The following is a 17,793-nucleotide window of genomic DNA, read 5'->3' on the forward strand; positions in this document are numbered from 1 at the left end:
ATTTTTCACCGTTGATGTTTCAATCTGTAAAACGTCACGGTGTACATGAATGTCCATCTGATTTGCGTTTTTAGTTGTGTTAGTATGGACAGGTATTATTACTGACATCAAAATGCTGTTTCTTTTAAAAACAATAATGTATTTGTGTGGATGAAGATTAAAAATCTCGCAAATCACGTCCGATGCTGTGGTAGCAACATCACAGAATTCAATCATTCTAGAAACAAGTAACTGATTTCATACCAACAGCTGAAGAACAATACATCTTTATCAACGAGGCTTATATTTCTATCACCAGACATGTGAAAAGAAAGTGGGTTAAAAATAGTACCGATGTGTCGTCGGTCAGGAGGGAGCTGGACAGCAGTTTGGTCTGCGAAGCGGCAAAGGATCATGTGTTCCTGAAACAAGGACAAGACAATACGCACAGGAACAGATTATATGGATGAAATTGATGTTAACAGTAACGCATGTTGATCCGGTCAATGCGAAATCAGCAAAATCATCAATCAAGTCTATCAGGGATAAATAATACTTGCAATTTTATGCATGCACATTCTTGACTGGAATCAGATATTTTCATTGTATAACATCCTCAGTTGATCAGTTTAAAGATTAGAGATTACACCTGTTTCCCTGATGTGAAATGTAAAACACAAAAATAAATAAAAGACAAATCCCCTCTGTAAACTTCATGTCAATTCTAAGATTCTTTTCGTAAAGTCTTCCCTGTAAACTCTGCAGAAAGGTCACACCCTGGCTATTTACCCTGTTTATTTAGTTCTATCAATTTTTGTCACTCCTGTTTTTTAACTCGCCACGGTTCATGGAACAAGTGACTCATGGGAGCGGTTAGTCATTACTAACCTGCTTCCATTTTAATTGATTCTATCCTTCACTCTGCGGGGTTGACGCTGAATGCAAGGCCACAGAGCAGGTGCTTAAACTTAGAGCTGAGCACCGATGTTTCACACCATTAGCCCTTTATACCGGCGATACACCATTTGTCAAAGTGCTGTCATTCTGTTTAACTACTGTAGTTGGGGAAGGACAGCTATGGTCCTGCAATAAAACAATGCGATGGCGCTTTTATATCTATAAGTGCCAGCTGGGGTTCGGAAGCAGAGACAAGAGGAAACAGTGGGATTCGTTGAATTGAGGCCAAACGAAGGGAATATATCAAACTTGGTTGATAAAAGCAAAACCATAAGGGCAGGATCGGGGCTCAGGTTTAAAATGGCAGATAATACATTTGCTGGTTTAATCAGAACATTGATTTTATTTTTCAGACGTTCAGCAACAACATGTTTAGTTTCTTATTTCCGAAAAGAAAATATTGCAATTGTAATTCCTTTTTCTTCTCTGGGCTTTTGGACAAACACGGCTCAGACACAACAATTTACCAGCGTCTAGTAAATAATATGAAATCTTACATGACTCTAAAGCCTCCTCTGTAAGAATGTGTTTCTTCAAGAGCACCAAAGAAAATAAAAGTTCGAGGTGGTCTGATGTTGGGATATGTCAACTCCTGAGGTTGCTATGGCGGAGACCCGCAGCAGCCTTTTTTGCAAAAACTCTCCCCAGGCGCAGTGACAGGTCCCATACATCATCACGGGACGGGCATCCCCCCCAGCACAGAGCTTGGTCTGTGCTGCTGAGCGATACAGGATTGGAAACTGAAGGGTGTGAGCCGGCCTCTCGGAACTGCCGGGGGAATCTTTGTTCCCGAGACAGTGATGGGCCCGGAGCTCTCATCAATTTTTTACTACTATGCCATAAAATGAAATGAAATTAAAATTAATTTAAAAACAAAAACAAATAGAGCAATAGAAAATCGTATTCATGCCAAGTCAAAAAATAATTTTATGAGAATTACATTTTAATGGTTGTTAGATTTATGGTGAATCCAAACCCCAGCTGGCACAAAAATAATTTGATTGCATCAGCTATTCCTGAGTTAAGCATAATCTGATTCATATTATAATGTAGATTACATTACAATTCAATTATATTGCTGTAACTGGGGAGATTTTAGACCATATTAAACAAAAATAACCAGCACAGGCCAAATTGAAATTAGGAAAATGTAATGCCAACTTCTAATTAAATTAGCTAAACAAAGGTTGCAGCAGGTTTTGTATTTCCTATTTCAGAAGCACAGTGTGCAAGTATAAAAACAAAAAGTGAAACCTGGTTTTACAAAGGGCTGCAGTTTTATTATATTACAATCTCAGAGCCCATCGCCTAGTGTCGAATTAGCCTCAGGGGGAAGCAGCCAATATTTTTGAGCTTCTGTTGTAGATGGCAGATATCCGGGCCAAGACCCCGCCTTTATCACCACATACTGTTTAAAGTCCACAAAAGTTACATTTCTCCACACAAAACACAAGCAGTGATACTTTGTGTTTGTGTTCTTGGTCCAGGCGACATTTTGTCTAATCACCATTGCCAGCTAAATCCATTAGCCGATGCATTTGGGTCTTAACATAAACTGTTTACCTGCGGGCAACCGAAACCTGCTCAAAGTGAAACTACAAAAAGAAAACCAGAACCAGAATCCTGTCCCTTACCTACCGATTCTGCATATTCACATGCAAAATCGTTTTACACAGAATAATTACAACTATACCGCCCTTACTCTGCGATTTTTTGTTTTATGTTGCAATTTTGGTTCGAGATAAACCTCCTGTTTACACACTGTAGTTGCACAACAGATGTTTTTCAAGCAACCAATTCACATGTCACTTATTAACCTAAAAAATTAAATGCTACTAGTTAGACTTTACCTAGAGATGGATATACAATAATCTTGTGCAACCAGGTGGGTGTCTGTTTTGTCTGAACATTTGTTTGACTCTTGTGTGGCTGGTGTGTTTGCTGCGTGTTGACAATCGTGCTGGGACAAAACATTCCACCTCTCTCTGGGTCACTGCTCTCAGGTCTTGACGTGTGAAACGATTCACTTTTAAACCATGTGCCTCTGATTCAATTATACCTCTGTTAATGCACAGGCATCTCAATTAAAATTCAATTAGCGAGAAAAACGTGTCTCACTGTGTTGTAGCAAAGTACGTAGGATAATGAATACCAGGTTTTAAGTCAAGTCCCACAAAGGCCAACAGCGTATTTCGGTGTGTGTGCTCAGTGAACGGAATGTTAAACACAATCCTTGTAGAAACTTGCTATAATTGAATATTCTGCACTTGATATTTTCCTCAGTGCAAATGAATAATACATGCAACAGAGGGATTTAATCCCATTTAAAAGCCTACCTTATAAGTCAGAGTTTCTTTGAACCTTTTGCTGTAGAAACAGAAAAAAGAGCAGATTTTTTTGTGTTAAATTTACAGCGGGTACAAAATAGGAGGAAAATGTAAACTGTACACCTCTATGTCATGTTTACAATCACATTTTTAGAGAAAATCCCTTTAAAAACAAACTTGGACAATATACAGATGAACCACAACATTAAAACCAGTTATCTAGTCTCACATATTTAAACCCCACCCTACTCTGGTGTGTGTGGTGTAGTGTGTGTGTGTGTGTGTGTGTGTGTGTGTGTGTGTGTGTGTGTGTGTGTGTGTGTGTGTGTGTGTGTGTGTGTGTGTGTGTGTGTACATATGCATATATAGCCCATGCATGCATATAGCATACAGTAAAACCAAAGGCTCCACACAAAAACAGCCTGCACGTCTCCCTAATAAAACACAGTCTCTCTGGGAAACATGAGCTTCTTTAAAAACAAGGCTCCTGCATTAACATGAGAACAAGGTTTGTTTGTTTGTGGTGGTTAAACAAAGTCAGATCATTGTCAGAGCTGATTAAAAATCAACATGAGGAGGATCAGAGGTCGGTCAGATCACATGGAGAGGCGTCTTAAGTTCAACTGGAACTCTTGGAGCCTTAATGAAGACGGCAGTTCACAGCTCGTAAAAAAAACCTGTGAACTCCCAGGAATGTCTACACCTGCAGAAAATCCACACCAGTACCTGGAACATGACCTGAGGGGAAAACACTAAAAGTAGCGAGATGGAGATTGACACAGTCAGGTGCGTAGGCCCCTCGCACACACTGCCCTGCAGAAACACACGGCTTCTGGTCCATTACAGCTGCGTTGGGCGGTAATAAATATTTTATGAGGTGTCAGGAGAGGTGAAGTGTCAAGATGGCAAAAGTGAGGAGGGAAGAAACTAAGTTGGTGAAAACTCCTGAATATCATCACTACATCTCGAGGGTCCTCCCCAGGGCACAGTTTTTTTGTTGATGGGCTCTTTTACACGCTAGGGTTATTTTTTCCTACGTTCCTCGCTCTAGTTGAAGTTGGACAGATAATGATGCAGCTTGTTAAGTCCAATCAGGCAAATGGTAATTTGTGAAAACAGGCTACAAAAATACAATTTAATATGATCGATAGAAAGTAGTCCCTGAAAATACGGCATCTGTAAAGAATATGCCACTGCTTTTCACCATCATGTACATTACTAATGCCATTCACATATACCACATTATACATGCTACATGTGCTCCTTGCTATTCAAATCTCACTGGCTGATAATACAGGTGTTGTGCAATGGTTTTTCTTAATGTCCTCAGCTCTATGTGAGGCTGTAACTTTTAATTCCATGATAGAGCGTATGCAGCCATGCAAAAGCTTTAAATTAGATTCTTATCCATTAAACAAGACCAGCAGTGAGGAATGTGACTGTAACGTTAAGATAAAAATAACCATAAAGAGGTAGCGACTGATTTGGAAAGAACATTTGCAGAATCCTTAACCACCACACACTGAGTGATGTTCTCACACAAAAACCTAAAATAAAAACTGTCAGTCCTAAAGCCCCAACCGTCGCTATAATCAGCCCAACGATTACACCCGTCTCCCCCTTCGCTTGCTTGTGATCACAGTCTCTCAGTTGCTACAACAACAATCCTACACAACAGCTTTGTCTGGTCGTCCTCCGCTTCCCAATGTTGTTTTAGCGACATACTGCCTTGTGTCGGTTCTGAAGCCATTACAGTGCTGAGTGCTGCTATAGCGACAGGATCAACACCATTTAAATACACCCTCGCTTTCCACTTTACCTCGCCCCTGTTGTTACTTCCATCCGTCTCTATTCAAACAGCAGCATATTTAAGCTTACAGAATTGGCAGAGATGAAAGATTGAAGGGTTAATTCTCACTAATACTGGGTGATAATCTAATTCTGATAAGAGCAGCTTATCTCGTCTGCACCTTAGACTGGATTTCCCTGTCACTCTCTAATATCCAGGTGAGAACCCTATTCTGTGTGGCCTCACCGTTGGAGGCAATGCGATGCCGCTGCCTCACACAATCAATGGCGATGAAAAGTAGTAGGTGAAAAAAAATGCAACGCGAGAGGTACAGATTGTGTTTATGTGCGAGTGAAAGAGTGTGAATGAGCGTGAAAATGTTACAGCTAAAAAGAAAGTGGAAAAATCCCTCAGAGACAGTAGATGGACGGAGGGGAGGGGGGAAAGGCACAGTGATCTAACAAGAAAACAACAAGGTCAGACACATCCTTCTTCTTTTTAAAGGCAGAAACCTGGAGAGGTGACACTGGACCGAAGTGTGGAGTGTAGCTACAAACCTCTTGGGGAAGGTGAACTTGACTGCGTTCTGAATGAAGCCATAGCAACAGGGACTGATGACAAACGCGGCTGCTGCCTGGATACAATGCTCCATCACCATGTCCGTTGCAACGCCACATGCATGGAGGGCCACCTGAAGGGAACCCGAGAGAGAGAGAGAGTAAGAGAGAGAGAGAAAGAGAGAGAGAACAACAACTTTCACTAATAAAATCTGTGCTTCTTTGAAAAGCAACTTCATTCAACAGAAAGGCCAAACCTCAGAGCGGCACAGAACAAGCACTCAATCTAATTGATTACTTCATAATGGGTGCTGCTATTAAATACATCTATACTCTCAAAGGTGTGGACCGGGGAGTTAAGGCAAGCTACATTTATTAGAGCTTCAGGCACAGAGGCACGAATTGCCATTGAGTGGGTAAACCGTGCTGATGAACACCTACCTATGCATTAGTAATGACGTGCTTATATATTGGACGGCAGAATAAAAGACTGAATATTATCGCCTTTCGGTTTTTCAGCAATCCTTCCCCCCAAAGTAAATCAGCAGAAATACATTCCAACTCTTACAAAGTACAGTGGTAGAATAGATGATTACCTCTCAAGTGTGTATTATCACACAAACAAAATGCATCATCCCCCGTCTGATGTAACAATAGATACCCAGACTCGGTGTAATCAACTCGAGTAGCAGCTCTATTCTCCTCTTCCAAGAAGTTGTCATGGTGGCGTCTGGGAGTCTGAAAGCTCTGCATGTTGCCTTGACAGCAGTGCCACGGAGCAGAAGTTCAGAGCCGGTTAGGACAGGACTAAGCCAAGACTGGCTGCAGCTCCAGAGATTAGTGAGATACAGACACTCTGAACATGGCCTAACCCTCTCATAACGAGGGGGGGCACAATTCTCAGATTTAAATGATTTCTTCCTCAAGCTCTTAAGCACACGAGAAACCAAAAGGCATAAACTAAAAAACCTGCTGTCTTTTATACGTGCAATTTCACAACCCACACTCTGAAATAAATCCTTTTCATCGGTGTGAAGAGCTCCACGTGGAAATATGATGCTTCTGCTCTGTGACTGTTCATAAGCGATCAATGATTTATTCTTCTTCAGAGAGATGTGCATTTATTTAAAAATCAAGTTAAACATGGTGAGTCTGCACATGAAATAACAACCAGAGGGAAAATTGAGAAATTAGCAGCAATTACCTGCATGGCCTTGCACGTATTTAACACCTAATTTTCTCTCACGCATTTATTCATGGCATCAGGGAAAAGCTGTATTTTCTTTCTCCAGTGTGTATCAGACTGCTGATTAGGAGGAGGAGCCCTATCAAAGATTGCATGATGTGACTTCCCACACATCTAAAGCAAAAATAATTAACAAAGTAGCACTATCACTCTTACCCAGCTACTTAATGTCGTACATTAGTCATGCCATGGTAACTCCTAATTACATTTTATAACCTTTAGCCTTGATTTAACACGGACACAAAGCCGCTCAAGCTAGACAAACGCTAACAACAAAAATAAAACACATTCCTATACGCTGTAAGAACTAATTATGTTTTCTCCAATTCTCGATGTGGACAGAATCCTCGTTAAGAATGTTCACCCTGCTCGTCGGCGTATTCTGCTTTATTATTTTCACCCTCGTCTGTGTACGTGCGCGGAAAAAATATCTCAATGCATGAGCAGATTTTCTACAAGCTTGGTAGTGTGGGCGTATATATCTCCGGATGATTAATTTTCGGTCTGTCAAAGGTTAAGGCCTGGGTCAACAAAAACACATTTTCTAAGATACATCAGGAAATAATAGGTCGAGGTCTAGAATCGATCTAAAGCTTTTATTATCAGAAAAATGATTCCCCATTATATGATATAAAGCCAGTAAAGTCGTATTGAACTCAAGGATGACATATGCATATTTCAAAAACAGTTTTCTGGGTAACTTACTGCCACTTGATGCCACTATGAATTCGGGGGAATAATGTCATATAGCATTGTGCTGCATTACCTTTTGCAACCAATAAGATTAGAGAGGCCAGCTACAGTTTATAAAGATGGAAAATTAAATAGCCTGGATACGGTATAAATGACGTTATCATGAAATGGTATAATTACAATATAAAAAGGTTAGCAGTGCCTGTATGGAGTAGAGTATATGCAGGGAGCATTCAGGGAAGGCATTGTCCCTCTGAAGATGTCTTGTTTCTCTGATTGAAGCACTTTCGATAATGAATTGCCTCAACCCAATATTTCTTTGCATTATACTAAATGAAAATTCATATTTGAAGATGACAACATGTGCCAGGCCTAATTTTAGGGGTTTTCTAACAGAACCTGCTAGGATTTACTCCTGCACAAACATTTAACTGCAGATTAACTCAAAGATGACTATCCATCCGTTAATTATAATTAATTTGTCCTTTGAGGAACAGAAAAGCTGCTTTAATCTGCATCACTCTCTAATCACATCAGAGGGATAATGAGGCTTCATTATTCACTCTTATTCAAGTAATTAAATCCCTCTGCTGTCCTATATGTGCACCTGAAACAGAACTAGTTCCTGCAATACAGGTTACTAATGTTCCACTTAATCACCATCACACCAGCACCATACTGTTGCAGGAGAGGGATGCAATCGTTTCAAAGATTTGGTGCCATAGCTTTGCTGTGTTCTGTTTTGAAAATGTAGTTTTGTTTGTTGCAATGATTTTCTTTAAAAAAATTTGACGTAACCAAACCATAAAACTAAAATATGTGTATATATCCAAAAGCTGCAATTAACTGGACATAAACAGATTCAGTGTTAAACTCTCAAAAAGAAGAAAGAAAGAAATAAAACTCCTTAAATCAGAATTGGAATTACACCTCATAAAGAAAGTCTTATTGGAATTGATCAATATCCATTTCTACTTATCGCTCAGAGCAACAGCAGAAAGTACAATTTCCTTCCCACAGCATTAAGAAGCCAACTAAGAGAATCAATCACAAACAACCCTCAAGCAGAACCAATAACAGACCAGGATCCAATTAAATCAACACTTCCTGCCTCTTTGGCCTGTTTACTCAGTGTTTGGAGAAAAATAAAACTGTTAAAAGTACAGACGGGTCCTGATACCAGTCTAAAACATGGGCAACTACAGACAACAAAGAATGAGACGCCCCACAACTTAATTATCCTGATTAAATTAATGTGACTAAAAAATGGGAGCATGTCTAATACATAAGAGGATTAAAACTGGTTCTTCAGGTAGAAGTATCTGTATCAGGTAGGAGGAATCTTGATGAGGCTGCATAAATGCTGATTTGTGAATCTCACGCGGAGAAAACATAAGCACCTGGTTCAAACATAAATATTAACATTCGTGTGAAACAAAATCCTTGTGCGCGCATTAGCACCCACATAATGGGTAGAAGAATAATCTGTGCTGTTTGTTTCTTGCCAAGTGGAACAGGTCTCAGCGGAGTGAAGACGCTGGAACAATAGCGTTTTCTAATTACAGCAGGTTCAAAAATATTCCTGTTTGTTCCAGAGAGAGTTAAAATAAGGCTACTGGAACATCTGGCTTCTCTGGAACTGGGCTACGACACACATGAGGAAGACGGATCTTCCCGGCATGTTTGGGTAGAAGACACTGACCTGAGAGACATAAATAATGAAAGCGATAAAGAGTGATTATAGAGATATGAGTGGGGAAAGCAAAATGACGCGTGTGTGAGAACAGGAATGCAGGAGAGTGTCTGCTGAGGGATTAGAGTATTTCACTTTGAATCCTAACGACTTGTCTTTGTGCGCTGGAGCGAGATTCAAACAGCCCATAAACAACCACAGTTAAGGACCTATTTGCCCTAAATTGATAATCATTATCGGTTTGAGAAGTCAAGAGCTGTGTTGATGAAGGTGGGCGTTTTAAATAAGTTTTTTTGACTTGCCGTTGGAGAGTGCTACTCAAAGCTGAATTTAAGTTTATTTTAGCCTCAGCAAAGAGTTTGAAGTGTGCTTTGAAAGCTACTGAAATATGTATTCTGTTGTCGCAGGTAGCTGTGCAGAATTAAACACATTGGCAGAGCTGGAGCGTTGTGCTTAACATACACAAACAGGCACAACTGGCGTCTTGGCAGAGATGTAGGTGGGAAAAAAAGTCTGTGATGAATTAGGCAGTAAAAGAGTGACATGGAAGCATTCAACTTGAACTTGATATTGGCAGGCGACCATTTTTATTTTTTATTACAGACCCTTTCCAAAGATTACACTTTCCTTAAGCCTTTAATACGATCTTGGGAAAGCCAAACCAAAAGCATCTTTGGACTGCAGATGTTTTTACAGTAAACTAATATTTCTCATGAATACCTTTGGGTACTGTCTGGTTAACACTACCTTTTCACTTTCCATTTATTAAAGAGGGAACAGTGACTAACTGTACATTTCATGACTGAAATACATTGCTAACGACTTTGATTTAAAAACTCTAGACAGGAAATAAAAAGCCATCTTAGCTGCTCTGAAAAGACTAATTGCATGTTGACATTTTCGGTTCCTGGAATAGTTTGAAAGAATGACACGTTTCTCCACGTGAACTGTTCTCTGTAATGTTAAGGCTGGAAAAACAATGTTCAGACACCAGTTTTGACTGTAGGAAAAAGTAGGATAACACACGTTGTTTATGCGGTGATAATCAAAGGTGTTTACTTCGCAGTTTCAATCTAACATCAGAAACAGTAAGCACTGGATTATTGGCTTTATTATCATCATTGATGTTGTGTTGTGACTCGCTGCGAAAAAAAGGTCAATGTTTCGAAATTGCTTATAAAACAGTTCTTTGTAATCTACCTCCATAATAAGGTATTGGGCCAACACTCGTCTGATTATGTGATGGGACTGATACCTTCCACTTTATTTATGCTTCCTTTAGGCAATGTTATCCAATAGCATCGTATAAATCACCCCTCACATTCCAATGCTACGCATATGACACAGAGCTGTATTATTTATCTCGACAGCTGGATGAAACTAATCAGGTAGTCAGACTTCAGGAATGTGTTAAAGACATAAAAGTTAAAAAACAAACATCATCTGATCGTTTAGTTACTTTGGAGTCTTTAACTTGGCCTCTACTAAGGCCTGAATGACCGGGCTCCATCAGATATTAATGAGCTCAGAGACCCATATTCCCCTGATGTACTGAGCTTCTCTTTCTCTCTCCATGTCACATAACTGCATGTCATTAACTTTTCGTTTTCACTCTCCCACAGTTGTACTTTCACTGTGTGCCCCCCCTTTCTCCTCGTCCTCATTCTGCAGGTGTCCCTGACTCCAGAGCTTCACCATCCAGATCTAAAACGGCCAATCATTAACCTTATAATTGTTAATGGTAGTGCTGACATAATTTGTCATGGCATTAATTGGCGCTGTTAATTAGTAACATATTACATTTATAAGAAACCTTATTATTATCATTACAACAAGTCAAGGCAGAGGACCAACCACCCTGAAACTGGTTCTGTTAGAGGTTTTCTTCCTGTTTTAACATATATTTCTCTACACTGTCAATTACTGCTTTCTCGTTGTGGGGACTGCTAGATTTCGCTCAATAATATTATGAATAATGTATGATCTGATTAGATGCTGTGCAATGAATTTGAATGGACTTGGAATCAAATTCTTGGAATTTCCATGTACAGATGACTTTGCCTATCAAGCCTTACTAATTATATTTCCCCTTATTTAAAATTGTTGTGTTACCAGGGAAGGTTTCAAAGTGGAAAGGTAATTTGATTTAATTAAAGTGTGTGGAGTTGGAAAATTGCAGAAAATGCTAATCAAATTAAACTACTGCAATAAATCTTGCTAAACTATGACATCTGTATTTTAGCAATTACACAAACAAAACATTGTATAGTCCATACAACATTATGACTACAGGTAATTCCAACATCTGTTTGATTTTAGTTACTCTATGACTACTTGAGCATCAGTTATTCAAACAAGTAAATTATATAATACTCAGGTCTATAATAGTTACCATATTATCTACACTCTATGAATCATCAAACAAAAGCTGGGAACAAAGTCTCAAGGCACCGTTCCTCACTTACTCACCCCAATTTGAAAAGGTCCAGTGAAGTAATCCAAATTAGCCTGAATGAAGCCGATGTTTTTCAGCCCGAGCTCTGCACCGCGACACTGGGCCCTGACCAAGGACTCTTCTTTGTTCTCTATGAGGATGACCTAGATATAGACAGAAAAAAGTCACAGAGTTACATGTGATTCTGTTTTTTTCTAAAAAATCAAGCACTAATAAAGTCAAAATGTATGGGAACATATAACAATGTTCAAACCAGCAACCATTGGATCTATGGAGGACAAAAACAGCTCCAAGTCTTTTATTATCGTGAGATTACAAAAGGCCTATCTAATGATTGAAATAATCACTTTATTATTGGTTGATCTGTGAGTTTAACTGTTCATCTTTTAGTCTGAACAATTAAACACTGCACTTAACAATAATTTGCACAAATGCAAAAATACGCACAAACAACCACACTAAACACAGACATTACCTGGCAATCTGGAAGAGTGTGAGCCAGAACAATCCCTACATGGCCCTGAGAGACGGCACGGAAGGAAAGACACATTAAACAGAAACATTAAACAGAAACATTAAACAGTAGTAACCATTTTTATTCATATGTATTAACCATGCTAAACAGCTCCCCTGCTCTGGGTGTGCATTTTCACGAGTGTAATTACCAGTCTGCCTGTGTGCACAAGACAAAAACAGGTTTTAAAAGTGTGAGGAACAGTAAGATAACGAGGTCCTCCTAAAGCTGCAGTGATCTAATGTACCCAAGGTCAGATGCTCTGATAAATATAGATGCAAAGCTGGACTGATGGATGAGCACATTTACCGTTCCACTGCAGAAATCCACGATGGTGTGTCCTGGCCTGGCCATCTCCGTTACCATGGCGACCAAGTTATTCAGCTGTTGCCTCTTCCTGACGGCGCGGATGTTTGACATTTTACCTGCAAAAGAAACACACCTTCCTCATTGAGTCTGAGCATGAAGAAGAAATGCAACAGGTTTTTACAGGCAATTCCCTTTAAACTCAATTAAGGGAAGAACAAATCTCTAAGCTGTCAAACGTGCATGTAATTTTATTTTTTTGTAGCTTGGTTGGTTTCAGTCAATATCTGCTCTTTACATTACACCCAACGCAAGCAACGAAATGATGTCGCAATACTTTTCATTACTCTAATGAATTCCTTCCCTCTGCCCCTGGCAACTGCTCAAATCTAGATTTACAACCAAACATTTCAGGTAATGGGAAAAGCACACAGATGAAAAGGCTCTAAACTCTCTCATCAGCATGATTCCAGCCAATTGACGACTAGAGAGTTCAAACAATCTTTCAATATCAACAACAGAAAGACTCCAAGATAAGATCGTGTGCCGTGCCCCCCCCCCGCTGTTTGCAGCACAACCTTCTGCTGCTGTGCGAGCAGTATGTAGCCCATTAACTGAAAGCAGATTTCTGTCTCCTGCACGTCCGTCTCCCATCTTCCAGCACGCCAAGTCGGTAGTGAGCTGTTGACACAATGTGCGGAAACCATCTCTGGTCCATAAGTCTAGAGTGATGAGTGGTTCATTTACTATGAGTCACACCCTCACATTCACACGAATGGAATAATATACTTCCTGGCTCACCTTGCATTGCCTATCACAACTGGGGAGGAGCGATGGCACAGGAGACTTTTCAATCTGGCTACACAAACAGGAAATTTCCTTCAGGCTCTCATACTGGCTGTTATTGAGCCGATGCCAATTGAAGTGAGATGGATTTAAATATGGAGAATTTGCAGGAGGGTAGTGACAGGACTCTGGTCTTCATTTGGATGAGTAAATCAAACGGGTGCAGCACAAGTGGATACTTGCACTTGCAAGTATCTTGCACTTGCAAGTATCCACAGCTCGGCAGAAGCCTCAAAGTAGAACTCCTTTTGATGCATCGGAGCACATTAAGATTGTTAATCGCTAATTCCAAGGCTGTGGGTGATACAATTCAACAAGGCATAAATTAAATATTATTATGGAATTATAAAACCCCAAATATAAACAGAGTACCTTATCCACACAGGGCGCATTGGATATAGAACATTTTAACAATATTGGCCTATTTTGGGGAATTGGACACTGCTTTTAATAGATAGAGAGCACAGAATCTATAAAAAGATGGACAATGTGTCTCCACTTCCTCACACAATCCAGAAATACAGCTTAAATATCTCACAAATAAAACTCGCCTTCTGGTGCATCTGGACCCAGAGTCTGCACTCAACCAATTGTGAGTCAGTCTGAGCCGTCAACCATGTTTCACCCCGTTTTTACAGAATCAAATAACAAATTAAAACTAAACTTGCAGAAAAAGCATTTGAACAAACAGTTTATATGAACTAAAATGAAAAAAAAACATCTTTGAGAAAGATTTTTTTGTCTGACTCATGTCCTACCCATTAACATGGAGGGGGCAGAAATTATGACCGAAGTTGAATCCAGCCACCAGGGGCGATTGAGTCACTTGGCTTTATTTTTTGTGAGCAGTCATGTCATCTTTATGCACGTTTTATGATACAGAACAACATTGTTTTGGGCAACCTGATGGATATAACTGCAATATTCACTACTTTTAGCTCTGTTTTAATCCCCACCAACTCCTGAGAAAAATATCTGGCTAAAGGCTACACTCTGTGCAATGTCTGTTGTTGGGTACTGGGCATAAAGTGTTTATTTGTATATCATTCTTGCTGAAATCATTAGCCGCAAACGGTGCTATGACAGGTGGTGAGGGGAACAGCACAGCTGTATTTGCACTACTTAGGGTTCGGGTTCTTTTAAGCAGTTATGTGATTCCATTGGTAAAAATACAAATTCGAGCCACTGCAAGAGTAGAAGGTTTTGCCTAGAACTTTTAACAAGGATATGTTTTTCAAACTATGCACTATAAACTTTGAATTGCTGTTGATGTAGTTGTGAGGATGCACACATCCTGTTTGCAGAGGGAGGCAAGTCTGTGAGGTCACGCAAAGGTGTTTACACATAGTTCGACAAATGTATCAGACACAGCGTTGCAGAGAAACAAAGAACCAAGGTCAGTTACACAGGTTCTAACAGAACAACACTGAAGTGCAAAAGGTGTGTGTTGCTTGTACAAATTGCTTTTACAGTCCGTGTATGTGTGTGTGTATTTGATGAGAGTTCATACACTGCTTAAGGTCAAAGCCATAAACTACGTAGAACTGAGTGGGTGGCAACAGAAGAGCTCACCACTTGCCGCCTCTCCCTTTGTTTTCCGTCTTATTTCTTGAATGTGGGTTCAAGGAAGAGAGCAAGTCTGAGAGAGGTCTTTTAAGTTCACGCCCTGGGTCACTGTAATTGCATCGAATTCACACAATTTCACATGAACATCATATTAGAGTATATATCAAATAGAGTAGAGGTCATAAAGCAACAAGATGTGAAAAGAAAACATTGGAAACACATTGTGAGATTACTACAAATAACTTGTTTCATAATGTTTCTTTCTTTAATTTCAAGTCGTTTACTTATAAAGCAAACTGGACTTCCTTAAAATATCATATGAATTTAAAGAGCATCATCTTATTTATTTTCTTGTGACTAAGCTTATGCTTTAATATAGGTAGAAAAGGGTAAAGGATCAATATCTCCAAATTAGGTTTGTAGTTTTAACATCATCACTGTCAAAACAAATAACATCAAAGACAATTTCCCTCTCGACCTCATTTAAGGGTTTATTTAGTCCTCTGGTTTTCACCTAACACAGCTGGAAGTGGGGATAAACTCTGTGGTTCTTAAATATTTAATCCTCAATTAATGTGTTGATCTCCACTGGCTGACATTTGCTAAAAATCAATGATCAGCATCAGTGTAAGTTCCAGTAAAATATCTCAGTAATTATACCCTACTCAAATATTGGATTTTAGGAACTCTGGGTTATTCTTTTTTTCCAAGCACTTTCAAGCAAAAATTTGGGTCCTAATTATTTCAAACGTGGGATTCATACTAAGAACTGGAAAAATTATCAGATTTTCCACCAGTGCAGCTAAGGACAGCTACTCTGCTGGATGGAAAGATGGACCATCATTGTCCTGCGTTGTATGATGTGTGCATGAGCCTAATTTGTGACTATTAGCATTTCGCCCAATCAACATGGCTAACCTTTGAGTATGAGATAAATTGAGTACAATGTAATAGAGGAAAGATATTTATTGTTGCAGGGCTTGAAAAAAACCATTCAACGACAATGTGATACCAGAGTTGCTGGCTTAGGAATAATGTATATGATAGCAAACACTGCCTCAATTGCAACTGCATCAGAGTGAAGATTGGAGCATATCACCACAATTCTGACATGGAGGACTTTATCCCAACCACAACTCACAAGAGAAAAAACAATCACAAACCATGTAATTCACAGAGCGAGGGGCCAATCTGCACGGTGATTTCTTTTGCACTTTTTTTTCATGAGGAGTTGTTGACAGGTGGACATTAAATAAGCTCTCACACTGTGTGCACACAACTGAGGACGAGCTCCATTATTTCAGCAATTAGTCAGGCGGTGTCTTTTATTGTAGCATTTAGTTTGTTTGCAGGCAAATAAAAATGCATGAATCATCTTTGGAGGAGTGCAAATTAAGGCAACATCAAAAGCTATGATTCCACGTTCCAGGAAATGAAAGACTTTAAAACTGGATTCAAAGACTCCTTTCAAATTGAACGTTGGCATCATGGAATACAATCCTTTGCTTGTATTAAGCAATGGGAACAGATGCAAAGGAAAGAACAATGTTGAGCCAACGGTGATTTGTCGTGGCAATTTCTGCAATCCCACTCTGACGACGTGGAACTAGACACATTGCATATTGACAATTTATTGTACCTTTATTTTCTCAAGGTACGAACAAACAAAAAATCCATAGTAAGAAAACATGGTGAAATTAGGATAAATTTCCGATCGAAACTTCAAGGCAAATTTCACCAATTTTCTACAATTGCATGTTCTTTGCTAGATCGCAGTGCAGCCTTTTTGTGTCTGGTTCAAAAACTCTTATTTCTGCACAAAACTTCACGTTGACTTTTTTGTGCTGTAGATACTGACAAATACTCACACATGGAGTCCAAGTTTCATACAACATAGCACAATCTACTTTGGATTCATATATTTGCTCAGTTTAGTGGAGGAAGACATTTATTTCGATCGTACACAATGGCCAGCCACAATTAAAGTCCTCCTCTGCAGTGGAAAATGTGATTTTTGTTTCCTTGACCTCTCAGCATTATTCTGCCGACACGTGCTGTGGGTTGAAAGTTGATTTGAGCTCTCGTGCTTTCTTCTGAAATACTTTTCTGTTTAACCTCCTTCCACAGTCTGATGTGAGCTGAAAACTATACTGATGTTGGTGAAGTTTATGAACAGGTGCACAGACACCATTACACCTGGATAACTGCTGGCACAAAACCAGAGATGACAGAACCATTGAGAGTCTGGGTCTGGCTAAACAACCTTTTTTTTTCATCAAGAGGTTGATGTCTCTCATTGCTCACCTACTACAATCTGTGGCTGCGACATTAGGGGTGAACGAGGATCTATTACCCTGTGTGTCCTCTAATGTTAAGAGGTGCCTTCCTCAGCTGCTGCTGGCAAGGAGCCCTGTTCTCTCCCTTTTCCCCTGATGCTGCAGAAGTGCCCACGGCCTTATCAAACAGGTCCATCACACAGATTAGAATGCAAAAACACTGCTGAGGCACAGGGGGCCTCTGTTTAGGCTCTGCAGGTTCCAACAGCCAGTCCTGCTCAGAGGACATGCTGGTTTGAAGACCAAAGATGTGTAGAGCCGGTTTGAGATTTAGAATTAGATGAACATTTAAAATATGAGACTTCAATATTTTAGGCTTCGGATTTTATATTTGTTTGATCAAAATGTATTTAAATCTCAGTCTCTCATTACATTTAAGAGAGGGTCAATTGAACTAAACTCTTACTTGCAGCCGTAATATTAAGGGTTAAAAGTTCCCATATGTTCACCAACGTTACGCAGCCTCAAAAGTGTTGAGCAGCCCACAGAAGTTGTCTGTTGGCTCACGTTACTCTTCAGGAGAGAATAA

At 39.6% G+C, this 17,793-nt stretch overlaps 1 protein-coding gene across 1 annotated transcript in view; it reads right to left on the reverse strand.

Annotated features, from left to right (window-relative positions):
• Positions 1–17,793, reverse strand: part of gstcd (glutathione S-transferase, C-terminal domain containing) — a 43,497-nt gene that overhangs the window by 2,051 nt on the left and 23,653 nt on the right. The window contains exons 6-11 of the mRNA XM_061092740.1: positions 12,520–12,635; positions 12,172–12,216; positions 11,711–11,839; positions 5,610–5,743; positions 3,273–3,303; positions 332–401 (exon numbers count right to left, since the gene is read on the reverse strand). Of these exons, the coding sequence (XP_060948723.1) occupies positions 332–401; positions 3,273–3,303; positions 5,610–5,743; positions 11,711–11,839; positions 12,172–12,216; positions 12,520–12,635 (525 nt within the window). The remainder of the gene's footprint in view (positions 1–331; positions 402–3,272; positions 3,304–5,609; positions 5,744–11,710; positions 11,840–12,171; positions 12,217–12,519; positions 12,636–17,793) is intronic.

Source organism: Limanda limanda, chromosome 2 (assembly GCF_963576545.1).
Source record: "Limanda limanda chromosome 2, fLimLim1.1, whole genome shotgun sequence".
NCBI lineage: Eukaryota > Metazoa > Chordata > Actinopteri > Pleuronectiformes > Pleuronectidae > Limanda > Limanda limanda.